General features: G+C 39.7%; 1 protein-coding gene and 1 long non-coding RNA gene across 2 annotated transcripts; both read right to left on the reverse strand.

Annotated features, from left to right (window-relative positions):
* Window positions 1–1189: 1189 nt before the first annotated feature.
* LOC139205668 (B-cell receptor CD22-like) lies at window positions 1190–6188 on the reverse strand. Its single transcript, XM_070835953.1, has 8 exons — window positions 5989–6188; window positions 4352–4630; window positions 3563–3847; window positions 3354–3432; window positions 2754–2784; window positions 2464–2487; window positions 2297–2388; window positions 1190–1257 (listed from the first exon to the last, which is right to left on the reverse strand). Exons 2-8 carry the CDS (start codon window positions 4602–4604, stop codon window positions 1197–1199), a joined length of 825 nt encoding a protein of 274 aa, XP_070692054.1. The 5' UTR covers window positions 4605–4630; window positions 5989–6188; the 3' UTR covers window positions 1190–1196.
* Window positions 6189–6299: 111 nt separating this feature from the next.
* Window positions 6300–7042, reverse strand: LOC139205873 (uncharacterized). Its single transcript, XR_011584484.1, has 3 exons — window positions 7005–7042; window positions 6845–6897; window positions 6300–6641 (listed from the first exon to the last, which is right to left on the reverse strand). It is a non-coding gene; the product is annotated as an uncharacterized lncRNA (long non-coding RNA).
* Window positions 7043–19303: the final 12261 nt, after the last annotated feature.

The raw sequence follows: 19303 nt of genomic DNA on the forward strand, positions 1-19303 counted from the left end.
TTAGCACTTTTACATTTTGCAACACTAAGATGTAGACAGACACACACAAACAATCTCAAGATCTAAAATGTCAGGAACTGATAAGTAATGTTAAATAATAACTGAGCTTTGTTTTGTAAGATTACAGCACACATCCATCTATGAGCACGCATCTAATAAGCATCTCATTTTATAATTAAACTCTTTAACCTTGTGTGATACATCTCATGTCTTTTTATACGCAGTAGCCTGACCTTTGTATGAAAAATAATTATTCATATAAGGTCTGTTTTTATCCCACATGAACTGATGATGATGATGATGCTTATATTGAAATCAGTATTTTGTTGTAAATATTAGTTAATGTCTTGTTTATGTAGATGTTTATTCGAGACATGTTACAAATGTCCACAGATCCCGAAGCCAAGAGTGCAATACCAGCCCGAATTATGATGTATGTTTTACTGCAATGCATACTGAGAGATTTTAATGCTAATGACGTCTCATTAACTTGCAACCATGTCCAAAATATTGTATTATGTGCTAAAATTCCTCACAGTCGTATTTAACAAAAAACACAAAAAATATTGTTGGAATTAAAATTATTGGCACTGATTTTTTCATTTTCTTGATTGAACAGAATGTAATTTGCATTTATAAAGTCTCTTACTACTCACCACCAGTTCGCCCCTTTGAAATAAAAGTAATGTATGTACATTTATAGCAAATATGATGTGTGCAAGAGAAATAGATTTTGTAAAATGTAAATTGTTGCATTGAGTATTGTATTGAAATAAAGCCTTAATCAAAAACAACAACAAACAGTCTTATCTTTACTTTTATAAATATGTAATATTAGCTGTAAATACTGCAGAACACAATAATTATACTGTAGTGTGTACAGTGGTAAGAAATAAAGACAAATCATTTGTTTCAGGAAACAGCATTTCAAAAATATTCAGGGTACAAAATGACATAGCTACACTGGTATTCAGCAAGCATTACTGTACAAACTATGAAAAACGCCTTGTAAAAACACAATTGTATAAACTAATATAATAAATATAAAGTATAACAAAGAAGAACACTAGGAGAGTTGTTTTAAGGTTATTACACAAGCTCTAAGATTTCAATTTAATGCTGTTTAGAGACTGAGCTTTGAACTTTTCACAAGTATCGTAAAAGAAAGATGCAGAAGTGAAAGGTTTCAATCAAACTCAGCTGGATATAGCCACTGTAGTATAGATCACAGTGTCGTCATTCTCCTCTGCTTTGGACCTGAGGAGGAAATTACACATTTGTGAATCAAATTGTTTGTTTAATCAAACTGCTGCCGAGCAGTGTAAGCATCCTTTGGGTTTCCTCTATCAGGTGTAATGACCCTTTTCACTGCAGAGAATTTAAGACTTGTCAAAGCTGGAAAAGCACAGGTTTACAGAAAAAACAAGTTAAAGGCTCAGTGAGAGGAGGTCCATCCATCGATCCACTGTCTACACCGTTTATCCTTAAGGGTCACTGAGGTGCTGGAGCCAGTCCCAGCTGACATTGGGAGTGACCCTGGAATGGTTGCTGGCCAATCACATGGCTGACACATAGAGACAGACAACCTTCGGGCAATTTAGAGTCACCAATTAACCTAACCAGCATGTCTTTGGACTGTGGGAGGAAGCCAGAGTACCTGGAGAGAATCAGTGGAGGTTAAAAGATCCTAAAATTATTTTGTTGTTTGTTTGTTTTTTAACAGAATTTTAATGTATTATCCTGTAAGTTAGTTATTCAAGAATGTATAGTAATCAGGGCTGGGTATCAGTACCCAATACCTGTGATGATAGATAACCCAGTGCTAAGTCAAGTCAAGTTATGCCTGCATTTGATCCTGCTTGTACACACATTGAAAAACTATCAATCTATCTGTATGGTTTTCCTTGCAGCCAATCACCACAGGCATTTTTCCACTTATCATGAGGTGTGATTGGGCCACTGCTGCAGCACCTACAACCCATAAAGTCTGTGGGGTTGAAGTCGAGTGTGTTGATGTGACGAAGTGGGCAGTTCAGTGTGCCGAGATGCCTCCAAAGTGTCAAAAGCATGGTTATGAAAAGCTAAGAAGATGTCTGACGTGATGAATCACCTCACCAAACATGGAGGAAAGGTATGAAATGAAGTAATCTATTGGTATCTGTGTCACTTTAAGGGTACTGGTACTGTAATATTTCTAATAAAATGTAGTTGTGACAAAAGACCTACACACTTAAGGTTGGATTTGACCTTTAGTGAGTACATAATTGTTCAGGCCAACAGTAAAAAGTAGAAGTACCTGCTGTTGTTTATGTGCTCTGGAGGACTGGAGTTTCTGGGTTTGATGGTCACTGTCGAGTATGTGACCTCGTCTCCATTAGACGTTTGGGCCTGAGGGGAAAGGATACGAGTCACTAAATCTGCAGACATTTAATTGTTGAACATATGTTTGTGCATCGTACTAACATCATGTTCAAGGTGTGAGTTCCACTGTGGTTGGGGCGCGATGACAGTAACATGTGGAGGAGAAGAAGGCAACGTGTGGATGTTAGCATAAACACTGTTGGGTCGATCTTCGATGGCTGAGGAACTGGAGCTTCTCCCACTGAGCCTGAAGAGAGACACAGTCTGCAGGAGGAGACACAACAAAACTCACATTAGGTTTTCATCTTCACTATTTATCTTATTATACAGTAGGTGCCCACTGGGAACTTGTAAACAAGAGTTATTTTATAACTTATATTAGTTGTACTCACTTTTTTCTCTGCATGGTTCCTCTGTTTCATCCTATGAAGACATCAAAAGCCATCATTAATCAGTAAACAAATATGAAAAAAACATTGTAGCTCCATCTCTGACGTCACATTTTAGAGACATGCTGTAAAAATGGGGAAATGCACAAGTTTGATAGTTCTATAAACTGCTGCTCAGTACACACAGATTTTCACTGACCATCAATTTGTTTACTGTTCTAGAGGGGAGCTGGAGAAAATGATCGATGTATAAAAAAATACTTCATCATAACTCACAATAACATGTCTCTTTGCAACAGTCAGGACAGGATGTATATCAATAATGACATGATACTAATATATTAGTATATTACTAAGTACTAACCCTCTTTCTACAGGTCATCATTTAATATGTTGTGATAAAAACACAACAAAAACTTTAAAAAAGAAATCAATACATCAAGATATTAATATATGTGAGCCCATGATGTGCACAAAAACTGAGTGAATGGTTAAAACAGGATGGAAATTAAGATGACACAGAGACACCCCAGTGACATATAAGTCAGCAGCTACCAGTAAAAATGACATGAGTCACTGAGTCTCTGTTGTTCACTGACTCACCAGAACAAAAGAAGAGCTAATACAAGTGTCACAGGAAGAGAGACTCCAACTCCAGCTAAGATCGGGAGCAACTGGCTGCCTGAGGACAAACACACTGAAGATTACTGATGGAAAATCAAGCACTTCTGCCTTTAAATAACTAATGATGAATATATGATTTTTTACCAGTCGGCTTTAAATTAATTATCTTTAACTGTAGTGTGACACACCTTGCTCTTCTTTCTTCATGCTGAGCAGCACGTCAGTTGAGTTGTTTTCCCCCAGTGGGTTTCTGGCCTGGCAGAGGTAGAGTCCAGCGTGGGACGCCTCCACAGAGGGGAGAGACAGCACCTGTCCTGAGCCCACCTGGATCGTGGAGCTGGGAGAAGCCGTCCTCTTGTACCAGCTGTAGTTGTGTGCCGCAGGGTTAGCAGCACTGCTGCAGGTCAGATTCACACTGCTGCCCTCAACAACATGAGGGGGATCCATTGAAACAGAAATGTTCACTGGGCCGTCTGAAAAAACAAAAAGACACATGTCAGGAGAAACCAAAGGTGCTCTCACTGCTTGCTAAGCTACTAGAGCTGGTGGTTCATAAAGATCATTGATTGGCTAAAATAGAAAATATACATCTCTGTCATACACAAATTAGTTTTATTTTTGTTTTTTTATAGTAATATTGGATATGTTCAACTATTCAGGTCTCCAAAAATGCTTCAAATTAAACAATCTGAATTGGAAAAAATCCCTCTTGAAATGTTGAACTGCTCAGAGCTAAGGTCACAGCCTTATACCAGACAGACAGACAGACAGATTGGGGAAATCATAAAGCAGAGGGAGTCAAGATATGAGGTAGTTGAGAATTCACTGTTGTACTTCTCCTATTGTCAAGGATGAATTTTTGACCCGTGTAACGCAGAACAAGACTCTTGTCTTTGTGTCTAAAAAGTGTGCACATATCCACAACAACGGTTTCTGTTACAACTCAAAACATCAGACTGACATGACGACATGCTTACACTGGACATCAAGTTGAATCTCGGTGGAGTTAATGAAGGAGATGCCCCTCCGGCTGATGTTATTCCAGGCTTGACAGCAGTACCATCCACTGTGGCTGGGCTGCAGGTCAGAGACGGTGTGATTCTGTCCTGAATTGATCAAGTGTCCGTCCTTATACAGCCTGTATCCACTTTGTGTCACAGGTGGGTTGGCATCACTGCTGCAGGTGAAAGTCACCGAACTTCCTTTGATGACGTCTTCTGATGGACTCATTGACAGCGTGACTTTCCTGGGAACATCTGATTGTGAGAAGATTCGGATGTTTACGAATAAACCTGGATCATCATCAGTTAATCCGAATGAAAAGTAGAGTTTGATGCTTGGAAAACCATCCACGATACACAGCCAGAATATCAAAGTCTTTGAATATTTTATGTTCATATATATATATATATATATATATATATATATATATATATATATATATATATATATATATATATATATATATATATACATATATGTATATATATATATATATATATATTCTTCTGGCCCCTGGCAACAAGTGCTTCTTAAAATTCTGACGTCTGTTCTCGTAGTATTATTGCTCTTCTGTTTATTCACATCCTGCATTCTGCCCTGCCTGAGAGACATGATGCTGCGTTTGGTCTCAACCCAGGTTTCCACACAATTGTTTTTAATGTCTCCTGTCGCTAAATACGAGTCTGTCCCCACTGCACCTCCCATGTCTGATCCTCGTGAACATTCTGAATTTTAATTCTGCATACACTATTCTGCAATGTACGTATGTGTGTTTTGTTGTTACTAATGTCTCTCCTGTTTTTCTACCATTCCAGATTCCAATTTGACTTTTTAAGTTCAATGTGACGTTAATACTGAAAATCGAGAGAAGAGGTATTATACTGATGTGAGGAAGTGACTTATTATGCTATGGCTAAAATTCATGCTAAACAGGAGGGAATGTTAGAAAATAGAAAATATGCAGACACGTTTATGTTAATATATTTATATGTTAATACATTTATGCTTTATTATCATGAAGTTTTAGCCTGATGCAGGACTGTGCGATAGTTGCTGTGACCTTTATACAGACCAAAGAGATGAGTGTTGGTATAGGATGTATCAGACTGTGCTTGCATTCTTGAGATAAAGAAGAGTTTGAGAAGGCCTTGAATGGTGAGAAGTCAACGCACCTGCGCTTCCCACCAACCGCCCCTGCAAGGAGGAGAGGGAACAGGGTGCGGCGGAGGACTGCTGTGAGGAGGAACTTTGCATATACATGTTGCATATATGCTTGAAAGACACTGAGACTGCTCAGTGCAGATGTAAATCTTTGCCTGTACTCCTTGCTTGCTGCAAGTAAAACTTTGTTTTATCTTGTGTGTTGGGAAATTAATGGTACGAGCTAACAGCGAAAATACAGTTCTTGTCTTACAGAAATAATTTCCTGACAGTGTCCTTGTTAACAAGTGTGATTATTTTTGTAGTGAGGCAGAGCAACTACCTGTGCTAAGCGCTACCTGTGGACACTTGTTGATTTCACCTGATAAATCAGCAACACTGACAAAAAATGATGATAGATGAAACTAGAGGAGACACATTAAAGTGTGACTTTTCTTATTTTTGTACTTACACTGAACATTCAGAGCCACAGGGGCAGATTTGACCGACTCTTGTCCCAGGACGGCACAGTGGTAGCTCCCAGCATCCTTTCTCCTGGCCTGGAAGATTGGATTTGGCACAGGTTGTCCATCCCTGAACCAGACTATATCTACAGGTGTAGGACAACCTGACAGACAGGTCAGCCTGACAATCTCTCCCTCGGTCACAGTGCTCGGCTCCACACTGGTGGTCAGCTCTGATTCAAAAAGAGATGCAGAAACGGATTAATTTTACTAAAACATATTCAATTAATCTTTACATCTTTGTCCAGTATTTTTTCATTACCTTTTACAGACAATTGAGCGAATGACCTGCTTCTCCAGCTGTCCAATGTTGTCACAAAACTAAAAGAGTATGCTCCTTCATCAGTTTGTTGTACATCATTGATCTTCAGACTGCAGTCACCTCGGTAGTTGCCCACATATATAAAATGGTTTGGGGGTGAACCGAGGCTTGACAGGGGTACGTGCATCCACTGACCAGACACAAACTGGGCTTTAGACCAACTGACGGATCTGACAAAGTGACCGAAAGGATAATCATACTCGCACTTTATCACAACTGATGTGCCTTTCAAAGCACACTGATTGTTGAAGGTCACCCTCCAGTTTCCACTCCAGACACCTTCAGGCAAAAGTAAAAAAAATAAACAATGCAGGCAATTAAAATTAATCGTAGCTCTTTTTCCTACAGGATAAATATTATACTGTAGATTGTCTAGAAATGCATTCATTATATTTCGGTTAAATTCTAAGCAGTAGTTGCATAAGTATTTGATTTGAGTCACTTCATTTGCCGTATATTAACTTAAGAACGTGTTTCCTTACCTGGCAGTATTACCAGAATAATCAGAATCGAACTCTCCATTATTAAAGTCCACCTGCAACGTCATTACCCCGGACACAGATTAGATTAGATTACTTTGCAGCCTGTGTTTAGCAGAATACTGAGAATAATGTGAAAAAAGTACTATACAATAGTACTCACCAACTAAAGGCAGCTGATTCATTGCTCTGTGCGTTCTTGGAGATGATTTACTGAGTGAAAAGCAGAAGTGGGTGTGTGTCCCCTCCCTGCTTCCTCTCATTTTATCGTCACACACTCAGAGCGCTGATTCAATCATTACAATTACAATATATACTGTGAATAAGAATACTAACCTATCCACCCTCACCCTAACCTTAACCATCACCAAATAAATGTGTTGACATTGTTTATTTTATCAGTAACAACAACATAGTTTAGTTGTTCTCCAAGTGAGGCCCAGGAAAGTGTCACCACAAGAGTGTACTTGCTGTGTTTGGACCGCACAAAGTAGGTAATACAAGACAACACTGGGATGGGATGTGGGGAAACAAGACTGGGACAAAAGATATGTTGGTCATACACCGGGTTACTGAGAATCAGCAGTGAGCACAGTACAGTAGATGCAGTAGATGCTCCGGTGGCTCACAGCTGTTGCCATGCAAAGTAGCGTAATCTCAGTTTCTCCTGCTTTGCGTTTCTAAATGTCCCAGGTGTCTGTGGGACATGTTGCAACTGAACAGGTTGATTGACATCAAACTTTTTGTACTGACAAAATGTGTCACTGCCAGAAAATCAGGGTGATGGTGCAATGCAACACTCAACGTAATGACCTCTATACGCAATGCAGTGGAAACATTTTTTGAGCCTGTGTCATCTGAGTGTAGATGCTAATCAAGTTGGAACAATATTTGATCAGAAGATTAATTCTTCTTATTATATCTTGCACCCTTATGAAACTCACACAGGGTGAGACTGCTTGGTGATTTGACTTGAGAGATTAAAAAAAAAAAACTTTGGCGAGGTGGTCTGTCCTGTCTTTGATGACCAGACCAGTCTGACCAGGAAACACAAGTCACTGCACATCAGTAGAGATTATTCTTATTTCTCTTTCTGTCCAGCATGTCAGAAACAGCTGGTCCTCACACTGTTATTGCCAACATGGTCTATTCTTATCCACAGGGTGGTGTTACTGGACCATGCAACCACTGCTGAATCACTGGTGGGATCCAGCACGGAAACTAAATGCAGCTGAGATTGATTTAGATGCACTACTTTTCAACAGATGTGATTTTATGAGCAGTCTTCCTGTTTTCATATCTTTCTCTATGTTTTTTTTCTTTCACATCATGCATCAGGTGTTGACCTATGATGACCTCCAGATAGTTTAAACAGGCGTTTGTCTGCGTTGATCTGGCTTGTGATTCTCAAAGCCCAAAGATCATCTGATGTCATGGACAAAAGACTTGAGGCACCACTCTGCTATATTTGTTAAAACTATATACACCTAAATCTTTAAGCACATTGCCCCAACAGATATTTCCACTGCAGCTCCACATCAAGACAGGAAATGTCACAAGAAGTACATGATATTGACACATTTATGTCATCAAACTTTTCCTCTGCACCACATTGGTTAGAGAGCAAGATTTCAAAAAACAAGTTAATACTTTAATAACTGACAGTGATGCTTTGTGGCAGGCGGTGTAGGAAAAAGGTTGAGGTTTCAAGACTGTGTTGTGGTTTGTAACCTGATGTCACACAGTATCATTTCAAAATGACTGAATTGTACCCAGTGTGTAATTTCCCCACATTTTGTAAGATAGCGTCTTTCTGTAATTTAGCAAAGGACAAATGAACACATCACCAATGAAACAACTTCCTCTGGAGCTGACCAGTGTCATTGTAAAAAATCTCAAATTTATCTGTGAAATAGTGCAATCCACTACCCTTAATCAATCAATAGATAAATGAGTAGATTCAACTGATTTTTGTCAGTAACTTCTTTGCAATAGATTTATTTTCATTACAAACTCTCCAAATTATGATAACAATGATCATAATAATGATAAATCACAGAATAAAAGAATGTGCATGTTGATGATTTTGATAACAGGTTTTTATTGACACCATTTTTGTTTCAGTGCTCGCTAAAGAACCAAACCTGGACTCAGATTTACACACATTTACCGAAATGAAAGAAGCTGTTAAGTTAATATGACATATGTCCAGTTGATTCAAATTACTGTATGATGCTTTGCACAAAGCCCGAAACTATTTTTACTACTGTGAGAAAATCTAAATCTTCAATCTTCCAAAATTCATTTAAACGCATGTATTACTTCCCTCTGATCTTCCTGCTGCCTGCACTTCACTTTCCTCATTCATCAGTGCTGCTAACTGTTTGTGAACTGCAACAATAACAACATACATTCAAGCTACGAGATTTTGTTTTATTTTTCTTTGGCGTAACAAACTACAACATGTAATCTTGCATTGTTGCTGGTTTAAGACTGATTTAATGGAAGCAAGGTTTATGAACAGCACCAGCAATAAAAATTAGCCTGTTAACAATTTTGAAGATTGTTGAATATAATGTGGAAATTCATACGTTTAAAATATTGCATATTCTTTAAAAATGTCAAACAATTTTCTATAGTTTCTCTCCATTATGTCTTCAAGCGCACTGTCACTTTTATTGGAGACAATTATGTTTGAATACAAATGATTATCACTTTTCAGTGGTCTAAGGATGCAAATGATGCTGTAGCAACCAGTCACAATGTGCCATCTACATTTATCTGGTGGGAATTTTAATGTCAACTAAAAGGCAGCTGTAGATATAACCTGTACTGTGGATATGGATGCAAGCAAAATGGCTTTTTTTGTTTAATTTTTGATTTTTTGAAAATGGTTTTAAAGCATTTGTGCGTCCTCAGGGAGCACACAGTGGTAAGATGCATCGAAAACAAAAGGGAAAGACATGCAAGAGCTGATCTCCCGGTTTGCACCAGGACCACACGTTGTCCTCATGGTCTGTCATGTCTGACCCCCACAAAGTCATTTTCCTTCCTGTCCTCTCTGGGTGGATGGGAGTGAAATGACTGGGTCACAGGAGGAAGGCTGATGTGTTCAGCTGAGGAAGAAAATAAGAAAAGAAAAAACACAACTGAAAGCAAATTACTGGAGTACAAACACTAAAATACTGTATTAGCATCATAACTTAATTATCATTGTATTTAAGCATTTGAATCAGTTTTGGTTCTTTATTCTTGCATTGTTGTCGTTGTTGCACCACTGAGACTCTTCATATGTTTTGTGTGGCAATTTTTATTTAAGAGGCAAAACTTTACAAGATTACTGCAATAGCTCATTTTGAGCGTCCTACTGTATCTGACACATTCCAGTGTATATAATACATAGAATTATAATTATCGTAAGCACCAGCTCTGGTGGAAAATACACAAAACTGTACAAAAGTGGACAAAAGTGGACCTCTGAGGTTTGAAAATGACAGCCCTGTGAGTTGTTAAGTGTCACACCTGAATTTCTTCCCCGTCAGTGGCGAGGCTGCTGCAGTAAAGTGTAAACAACTTTTGAGGAATCCTTCGGCTTTTTGTCACCGCCCAGTGGAAAGTTGTGGACCTGCACCTGATCCACGCTGAACCAACAGCGACAACAAACAGCAACCATATGAGATCATTTGGACATCTGACTCAGATCAAACCATAAAAACAGTCTTCATTTTGCTCCAGAACTATTAAAATGTTTTCAATGCACTAAACTGGGACAAGAAATTTATTGTTCTCTCATAAATAGCACAAGGTGTTGGATATCACAGAAGAAAGACATTAAGAGGAGGGGAAAGACAAGGAGTGTAAAGTTTAAGGAAGAGACTAGACGGAAGGTGATGACAGGTAGACGAAGAAGGAACAAGAGGGCCAGTGTAGCTGTAAAATAAAATCTGTGACTTGAAAGACATGAAACAGTGGATGCTGCTGTGGTCAACACCTCTGCAGGGAGACAGATGGGAGAGAGAAACTGACAGAACGTCACTGAGTTAAAGTGGTGTAGTGGTATAGTGGTGTGTGTACCTGGACAACTTGGAGTAGTGGACAGTGATGTAGTTTGGGGCGGGGCTGCGGCTTTCAGCTTCTGTGATTGGTGGAGCGTCCTTTAGAGGAACAATGGCGGGGTGGGAGCTGTCACTCAAGTCTTCTGGTTCCTCCTGCACACACACACACACACACAGATAGACCAATTATATCAATGCACTAAGTTGTTGTTCTTTTCTAGAGTTAAATAAGACGCATAAATTGTGCACTGAGTTGTGTACCGGTATGTCCGACATCTTGCCCTTTCTCACTGGAAAGGTCTGTTGGGCTGACTCATAAAACATGGTGTCAGCTGTCAGTGATGGGCGCTGGGGATACACACACACACACACACACACACACACACACATACGAGAACAGGGGAAAAATTAAAGGTGGAGCGTTTTTCATTAGATTAAATCAAATTAGGAGAGAAAATGTGTATGGCACGTCATTGACACAATCCTGACTTTATTGTGGGATGTTGCATCATGTATTGAAGTATGTTTTTTCTGCTACAGTCAAACAACAACTGAAGCTGCTTAGTAATTGTTAGAAAAATTAAAAACACCGTCACGGCTCCTCTCTTCTCTTGTAGCTCCACTCAGGTCTTCTTCAGCTGATTAGCCCTGATTCCCTGAACGAGGTGCACCTGGCTCAGAAAGGGAAGCGGATAAAGGCTCCAGGCTTTGTTTCTTTTTTTCCTGCTGCCTTTAGGAGATTTTTATTTTGTGCCTTTGTCTTTTGACTGTTTGTGTTTGATTTCAGTGTTGTTTTTTGTGAAATCTTGGTTCAATGGGAAAGTATTGTTCACCCCCATAGTCCCAGCCAAATGGTGTGGTGTAGGTTTAGGGTTTGGTGCATGTCTTCCCTCCTCTTTCACCCGTGTCCTGTCTGCCCACTGTTGTAGCAGTAACCCAGTAACCGTAGTACTAAGTACTGTACCTTGTTTGCCACTTCTCCTGACTCCATGTCTACTCTGTGCATGTTCTTACTGTGAAGACACAGGGACAATATTATCAAATCAGGACCAAGTAATACAAATAAAATGAACCATGAGACTGTCGGAGGATCTACCTCCTGCAATAATCTATAAAATATTGAATAAAACAAAAACATTAATGGATGCACAATTATTGTATATCCCTCTTAAAAACAAGACAAAAACTGTTACATTATGTGAATGAGTACAGAAATAGCCTGTCTAGCAGTGAGTAAATAGCAGTGTGCTTCCTGTCACCTGATCATAATGGCCACTGTGAGGGTGATGAGTCCAGCAGACACGCCTACCGCTGAGGCCAAGGCAATGACCTTAAGACGACCTGCCATTGGGAGGATAACAAAGGTTATCTGCATGACTTGAAACAAGAATAAGAAAATAGAAGTGCAGCAAGCTAAAAAAAGGAATAACAGGCATAAAAATAGAAAGAGAGAAAGTGAGCAGCAGGGAAAGAGCTGTGCATCATCTTGCTGGCGTCTAGACTCGAGACTTGTGTTTCCAGTTCTGATTTCCAAACCTAACTCCACTTCTTCAGCTGTCTAGACTCAAATAGTAGTTTTCCACAACACCTCATCACCGTTATAGTGAGAGGGCTTTACATGACTCACCATGACTCATAGAAAAACAGTTTGAAACCACAAGACCGTACACAACGAAGACCAGAGCTCAGACCTCATGCTGCGATAGTGACACGGAGGTTTCATCACTCATCATTTCAAACCTATAGAAACCGATCCAAACATCCCTTCTGCTGTAATCTTTGTTTTTTTTGGTCGTTGTCTGAGATAATCAGAAACGTAGTTGTAGAAATGGGGCAGGGGTGTTTCACTGAGCTCATCAGGAGCACCTCATCTCTTCTCTTACACCTTTGTAGGAGAAGATTTCAGGAAAATCACCACATAGTGTTTTAAAGGTGGTTCTGATATTGAAGAGCTGACAGTGTGAAATCTCCTCATTCTTCTTGCATGTGCCAAAACTTTCACTGCTATGTTTTGCTACCTTCTACTCACAGTCTGCATAAGTAATTCGAACTTTTTTTTCTTCTGTTTTCTGCGTTTCCTGGACTCTACCTAGTGTTGGGAGGCTATTTCCAATGAAAAAGACACAGCCTATGAGCTAAATCCTGACAACACCGTGCTAAGACGTGCTATGACAACGCTAACATGCTGATGTTTTGCAAGTATAATGTTTACTATGTTCAACATTGCTATCTATCTTGTTAGTAAACATGCTAAATTAAAATGTTGATGTGATAGTAATAGTAAAATGAAAAGTTAAAGGGTCACCGAAATTCTTCCTGAGGGGGACATGTGCTTTTCAAATTTCGCAGCAATCCATCCAAAAGCTTTCGAGATGTTTCCATATAAATGTGGAAACATTTAAGAGTAAAAGTCAGAGGATCATCAAAGTCAGTAGGATTCATCCTCTGGAGAACGTGAATATCTGTTCAAAATTTCATGGATATTTTCACGAGATATTTCTCTCTAGGGCTGGTTTTGCTGGAACAAAGGGACAGACAGGCAGTCTGAAACATAAAGAGGAGTCCATGCATGAATCATTATGTACCTCTGACTCGCACAGTGAGGACAGGAGAGCTGTGGGCTCCGATTCGATTCCTGGCCTCACAATAGTACTGACCGCTCTCTCCAGGGCCGACCTCTGAGAAGGTGAAGACAGCACCGGACTTGGTGCCCCAAGCTGCAGGGAGCACAGAAAGGAGGAAGATCCGCTTACTGCTCAGAGAGTGTTGAAGGATACAAAACAACAGACAGTCCAGAGTGACACAGAACACGAAACCCAGCTGGCTACAAACAGAGTTGGGTATTGATGATTTTGTATGTTAACCTTGAGTGGAATCACATTTTTACGATGCTAACATTGTACAGAGCCGCCGTCCAGGGTTAAGCGGTGCCAAGTAAAGTTGTCCACTGCTGGGTTGGCCTGACTGCTGCAGGTCAAGGTCAAAGGTCGGCCAGCTTCCACCACACTGGAGGGACGAGCCAGAACTGAGGTGTTCTTAGGAGGATCTGGAGAGAGGAAGAAAAGATGGATACTGAAGGTTAAGGAGGGTTTACGAACAAATTTAATCTGACAATGATTTGAATTCAGTGAAACAAACACAGATGGGGAGGGAGGAGAACGTTAGAGGTATTGGTGTAGAGAGGAGAGGTTGTGTATCACAGCATCTAACGCATCTTTTCCAACACTGTCACTGACTGGCATGTCCTCAGATAAATACCGGTGTTCATAGCAAACAGGCAAACATAGCCCTACTTACATAGTACAGTGAGTGTAGCCACAGGGGAGGTTTGGTATCCTAACCGGCTCCACGCTTTACAGTAGTACTGACCAGCATGCTGGGCACGCACTATGGGGAATGTCAGGTTCTGAATGGTTCCTTTAGCCAACACCTGGTCACCTGAGATACGATACCAAGCATACCTGCAGGAAGGTGAAGATGTTGATGATGAAAATGATTAAAGGAGTGGGCAATTTGCAATAGTATCATTATTCCCCTTAGTAATTGTTGAATATTTATCAGTATTTAAATGTTTTTCACATATTGCCCAGTCCTTATTTGCAATACCTTGAAGGAAAGTGAAAGTCTAAATTAAAAAAGATAAGACAGTTCAAGATGACAATGACAAATGCAAGAGTGATGGCAATGATGACAAAAACAGCAAAAAATACGATATACACGATAAGAAACACAGCATCATAAACTCAGATCAGCATCACCATCATGTATTACTTGGTCGAAAGCCTCTCTAGTTGATGAACCTTTTCTTCATACCTGCTGGCAGGAGGGTGGGCGTGGCTGATACAGCTCAGGTTTACATATGAACCTTCTCTGATGTCACCTGGAGGAAGCACCAGCACACGCGTGTTCTTTGGAGCATCTGAAGCAGAGCACAGACAGAGAGAAATACAAGAGCATTAGTGCTATTAAGTTCATGTTTTAATCTGACATGTATGGTAAAGTAAAGGCAGATGCTATTTGCACCCATGTGTCAGTAGCCAACAATGTTTACTGTTGGAAAGGTTATATTTTGTATTATAAATAAACCCTACCTTTTATATTTGCACATGACTTATCATTTTAATCCTACAAACGATATTTTCCTAAAACTAATCAGTTAGTTTTGGTGCCCAAACTTAATCAAACTGCGGCTGAAAACTAAACAGTCAAAAATATTCAGTTAATGATCCTATATGACCAAGAGCAGCAGCATATCTTCACATCTGTGCAGGCAGAACCGGTGAATGGTTGACATTTTTGCCTGAGAAATCAAAATAGTTGCAGATTTGCAGATTAATTTTCTGTCAACTAACTGACTGATGCATTTTCATAGAAAACCAAAGTATGAAAAATCAGCAGTTTGAGTGTCAGTTTGAGTTTGTATCACTTCCTACTGAATCCACATGACATAATATGCACATTATGACAAGAGTTTAAAATAGAGTTGTTGCCTAATCAGTTTGACCCAGACTAACATCTGACAGATTTACGCAACAGGACCTAAGATGGAGACATGTCTCCAGACCTAACACTGGTTTACACAGCCCTGTTAATAATGAAAACATCCAACAAACTTACAAGTAACATTGAGTAGAAGTGGTTTGGAACGGTCTGTTCCCAGTGAGTTACGTGCTACACAGAAGTACTCTCCTCTGTCTGTGTATTTGAGGTGTGTCAGGTGGAGCTGAGGCCTGAAACTGTCTGGGATGCTGCCACTCTCCATGTCTGTAGAGCAGACAGACACAAACATTCAAATTATAGGTATTATAAAGTAAATCTGAAGACTATGCATGAAAAGATTTTTATTTTTAATTGAAAAATAATCTTTTTTCTTCAAAGGTTCTGCAGTTCTAGAGGAAAGCTTTGACAAATCATTTAACAACCTTATACATGTTACTCTCATCAGCCAGATAGCTCATATCCACGACACGCCATGGAGACATGCTGTCCTGTACCTTTGAACCATGCAAAGCTCTCCACAGGAGGAGCTGCGTCACTACTGCAGGTGAGAGTGACCGATACCCCCTCTGACACCTCCCCCACTGGGACCACTGCTATGGAGGTGGAGCGAGGACCATCTGGAAAGGAAGAGAGTGAAACAGGAGTGAGAGAAAAGAAGGATATATGAGGAAAAATGGGACAAAGGATGGAGATTAAATAATGCAAAATGTAACATAAGATTTGTCTGAGCCAATAGCAGGAATGTGCATAGTGAAAAATACTTTTCTTCATCTTGAAAAATCTTCGTTATTTACTTTACAATTTCTCTGTGTTGTGTCCCAACAATAAAAAACATCAAAGCGATATTTTGTACCCAACCAGTTCCTTATGCAGCTTCTTAAGGTGTGACAACTTTCTGCTTTGTTTGCCTTTATTGGTTAACTGAGATTACTCACGTCCCAGAGCGAGGGAGAGGGGCGGTGACTGGACATTCTGTGGTGGGATGGGTCGACAGGTGTACGCTCCAACATGCTGCTGGTCAAAGCGATTGATAATCATCCATTTCTCGTAGGAGCCGAGGTTCAGTCCGTTCCTGTGTGCAGAGCATCATATCATATCTACAGTGCAGCAATATTAGCTACAGTATGTGCTCTGAACCACTTTCTGGGTCACCAGTAATACACTCACATGTACAGTAACCTCAATTGGGTAAAAATGGTGCTACATGTAATAGGGATTAAGTAATCAGATATAAGTAATATAATATAAGTAACTAGAAACCGCCTAGATTACATTTTAAAAATGTAATTGAATCAGTTAAATTGTCAAGGATTACTTAATTGCACTTTTGATTACATCTTTAAAGTATGGCAATTTTAACATTGTTTCTAGATAACCAGGGTTTATTGTTATTAACTAATGAAATGTACATGTGACACATGGGTTTTTTAGATGAGTGCTTTACTTTTTGGTGGGGAAAAAACAATGATGTTTAGTCAAAATGGTGAGTTCAAACAGCATCGTGACAATATTGTCGTCACTTACACAAACATACTTTTTATACGTGTGATTTAATTAAACTGTAAAAGCTTAATATGCAAAACACATTTTATTTGCACTGAGAATGTATTTTAAAGAGAAAAAAGAATATTTAGGAATTGGGCAAATTTTTTGTTGCTGTGTCCTTTTTGTTAGTATAAGGTGCACTATTTATAGTGTTTGATTCTGAAGCAATGCAAAAGTATTCAGATTAGATCACTTTTTTTGTAAACCCATGGGTTACATTAATTATTACAAAAAGTGCCATGTAATCTGAGAGTAATCTGACCCAACACTGACACACTAACACACCTGTACAGAGCGAGGCTCCTTCCTGGAGCGGCACACCCTCTGGCCTGGCATCCTACAAACACAGTCTCTCCCACGCCAAACATGTTGGCGAGCCTTGCTGGATGCACCTGAACCTGGAGGTCTGGAATACACACAAACATTCACGCGTGCACAGAAACAGTGGCTGAATGAGTCAGCAGCACCATTATGATCCAACACATCTTTGCCACGCAGCAGCTTTAGTTTGTGTGAACCTGCCTGTGACATCGAGGGTGATGGTGTTAGGGGAGGTCCATCTCCCCAGTGGTTGGTCTGTCTCAAACCTGAAGTGGTACTGGCCGGCATCACTCAGCTTCACCATCCGAATCTGGACTGAACAGCTGGAATAGCTGCCCCCGATGTAGCTGGAACCCATTTTTGTCATATTAGTAGATTAGATTAGATTAGATTAGATTAGAATTCCACATTTACAGCATGTCAGCTTTAAAAAGTCAAAGTATGTTTCTCCCACCGTGTACGTCCACGGTACGACAGGCTGATCTCGTTCGGGTCAGTGTGGTGAGTGAACTCCCTGCGGCCCTCTGAAGACACACGAAACCACATGACCCGCCTTACTGTGTGACCTGTAAAGTAAAAGAGAACCACAGCAAAACTCTACATTTAAACTCATTTCACATAATTGTAACTAATGCAACGAACAGTGTGATGATGTTGGTGAAAAAGAGAAAGTAAGTTCATAAGGCTTTAGGGTTTTGACCTCAAACCTTAATTGTTTGAAACACAGGCAGCATCCTGTGAATTGTTTGATTTTATGAATCTTATTAATTTAATTTAAATATGAAAACTATAATTTTTAAAACAAAATAATCAAGTTACAAAATAGACTAGAAAGGAGTTATGCACTGATTTGTCACCTGATGGGTAGTCATAACGGCAGGGCAGAGTGACAGTTGTTCCTGCCCACACACAGATCTCCCTCCTGGAAAATGACACACTCCACCTGCTCTGGATACCTGCAGGACAATTTAAAGGCAAAAACATGCAAAACCCTTAACAACACAAAGAAACACAAATGCAACAAGTACATTCACACATGCACAGTTATAAACAAACTAAAAGTGAAAACTGCACAAACAGTAAAACCAAACATTTGTTAAGTTTCACCTAAGAAAGTATGTAAAGCACACCAGGCTGATGGATCAGCTGTCTTTTCACACTTCTCATCATTTTGTTCCTATGTGTTATTATTGTCATATATATATTTTTTATTAATCAAAGACCAGTCACGGGTCAAAATAAGCATCCATATCTTGCTGTTAAATCCATAAATTGCTCGCCATATAAAACAGGATACCAAAGGTTTAAGTACTACATACTTGCAGACAAAAATGAAGAGTAAATGTCAAACCATCCACAAGTAAAACTTTTCCTTCAATGTGGGTCCTCAGAGAAAAACGTGTCAAACCGCAGCTCTGATCAGCTCACAGTGACACATAAAACTGAAGCAGTGAGAATGAGCCTTGATGTGCAGCCGTGGTGTCGTCCTGTGCTGCTTACTGCCTGCCTGGCTGACTACCTTGCACAAAAGGCAATCAATACTTATAAATAACCTGAGCATAAAGGCAAGGGCACCTGGCTGCAGGACCTTATGTGCATAATGGATCCTAAAAGTCAGTCAATTATTTTCTAACTGTTGTTTCACAGTATGTATGGCATATTTTTTTATATAACTGGAACACAGTACAAATATCTGACAATTAAGGAGCCTGCTGCTTCATCTCTGATCCCCTGAAGTAATAAGAAAATACAGTAATTATTAAAGGCACGTTCAGACACATTTTACACCTCATGATAAAAAAAAACAAGTTGTGTTTCTTGATTTATATTTATCTCTTACCTGGTAAAGCTGTAAGGATGGTGGCCAGAACTAACGAACCTCCCAACATCTCCGCTGACACGAGCACTGTAATGTCACCGGAGAAGGAGAAAAGCACAGAGAGACAGAGAGGTGAACAAAACATTTGTCAGGATAAAAACCATCCAGAGGGTTAAATGAAGCACTCACCCCTTAAAGTATCTTCATTCACTTCAGTCAGTC

Source organism: Pempheris klunzingeri, chromosome 8, assembly GCF_042242105.1.
Source record: "Pempheris klunzingeri isolate RE-2024b chromosome 8, fPemKlu1.hap1, whole genome shotgun sequence".
Classification (NCBI taxonomy): Eukaryota; Metazoa; Chordata; class Actinopteri; order Acropomatiformes; family Pempheridae; genus Pempheris; species Pempheris klunzingeri.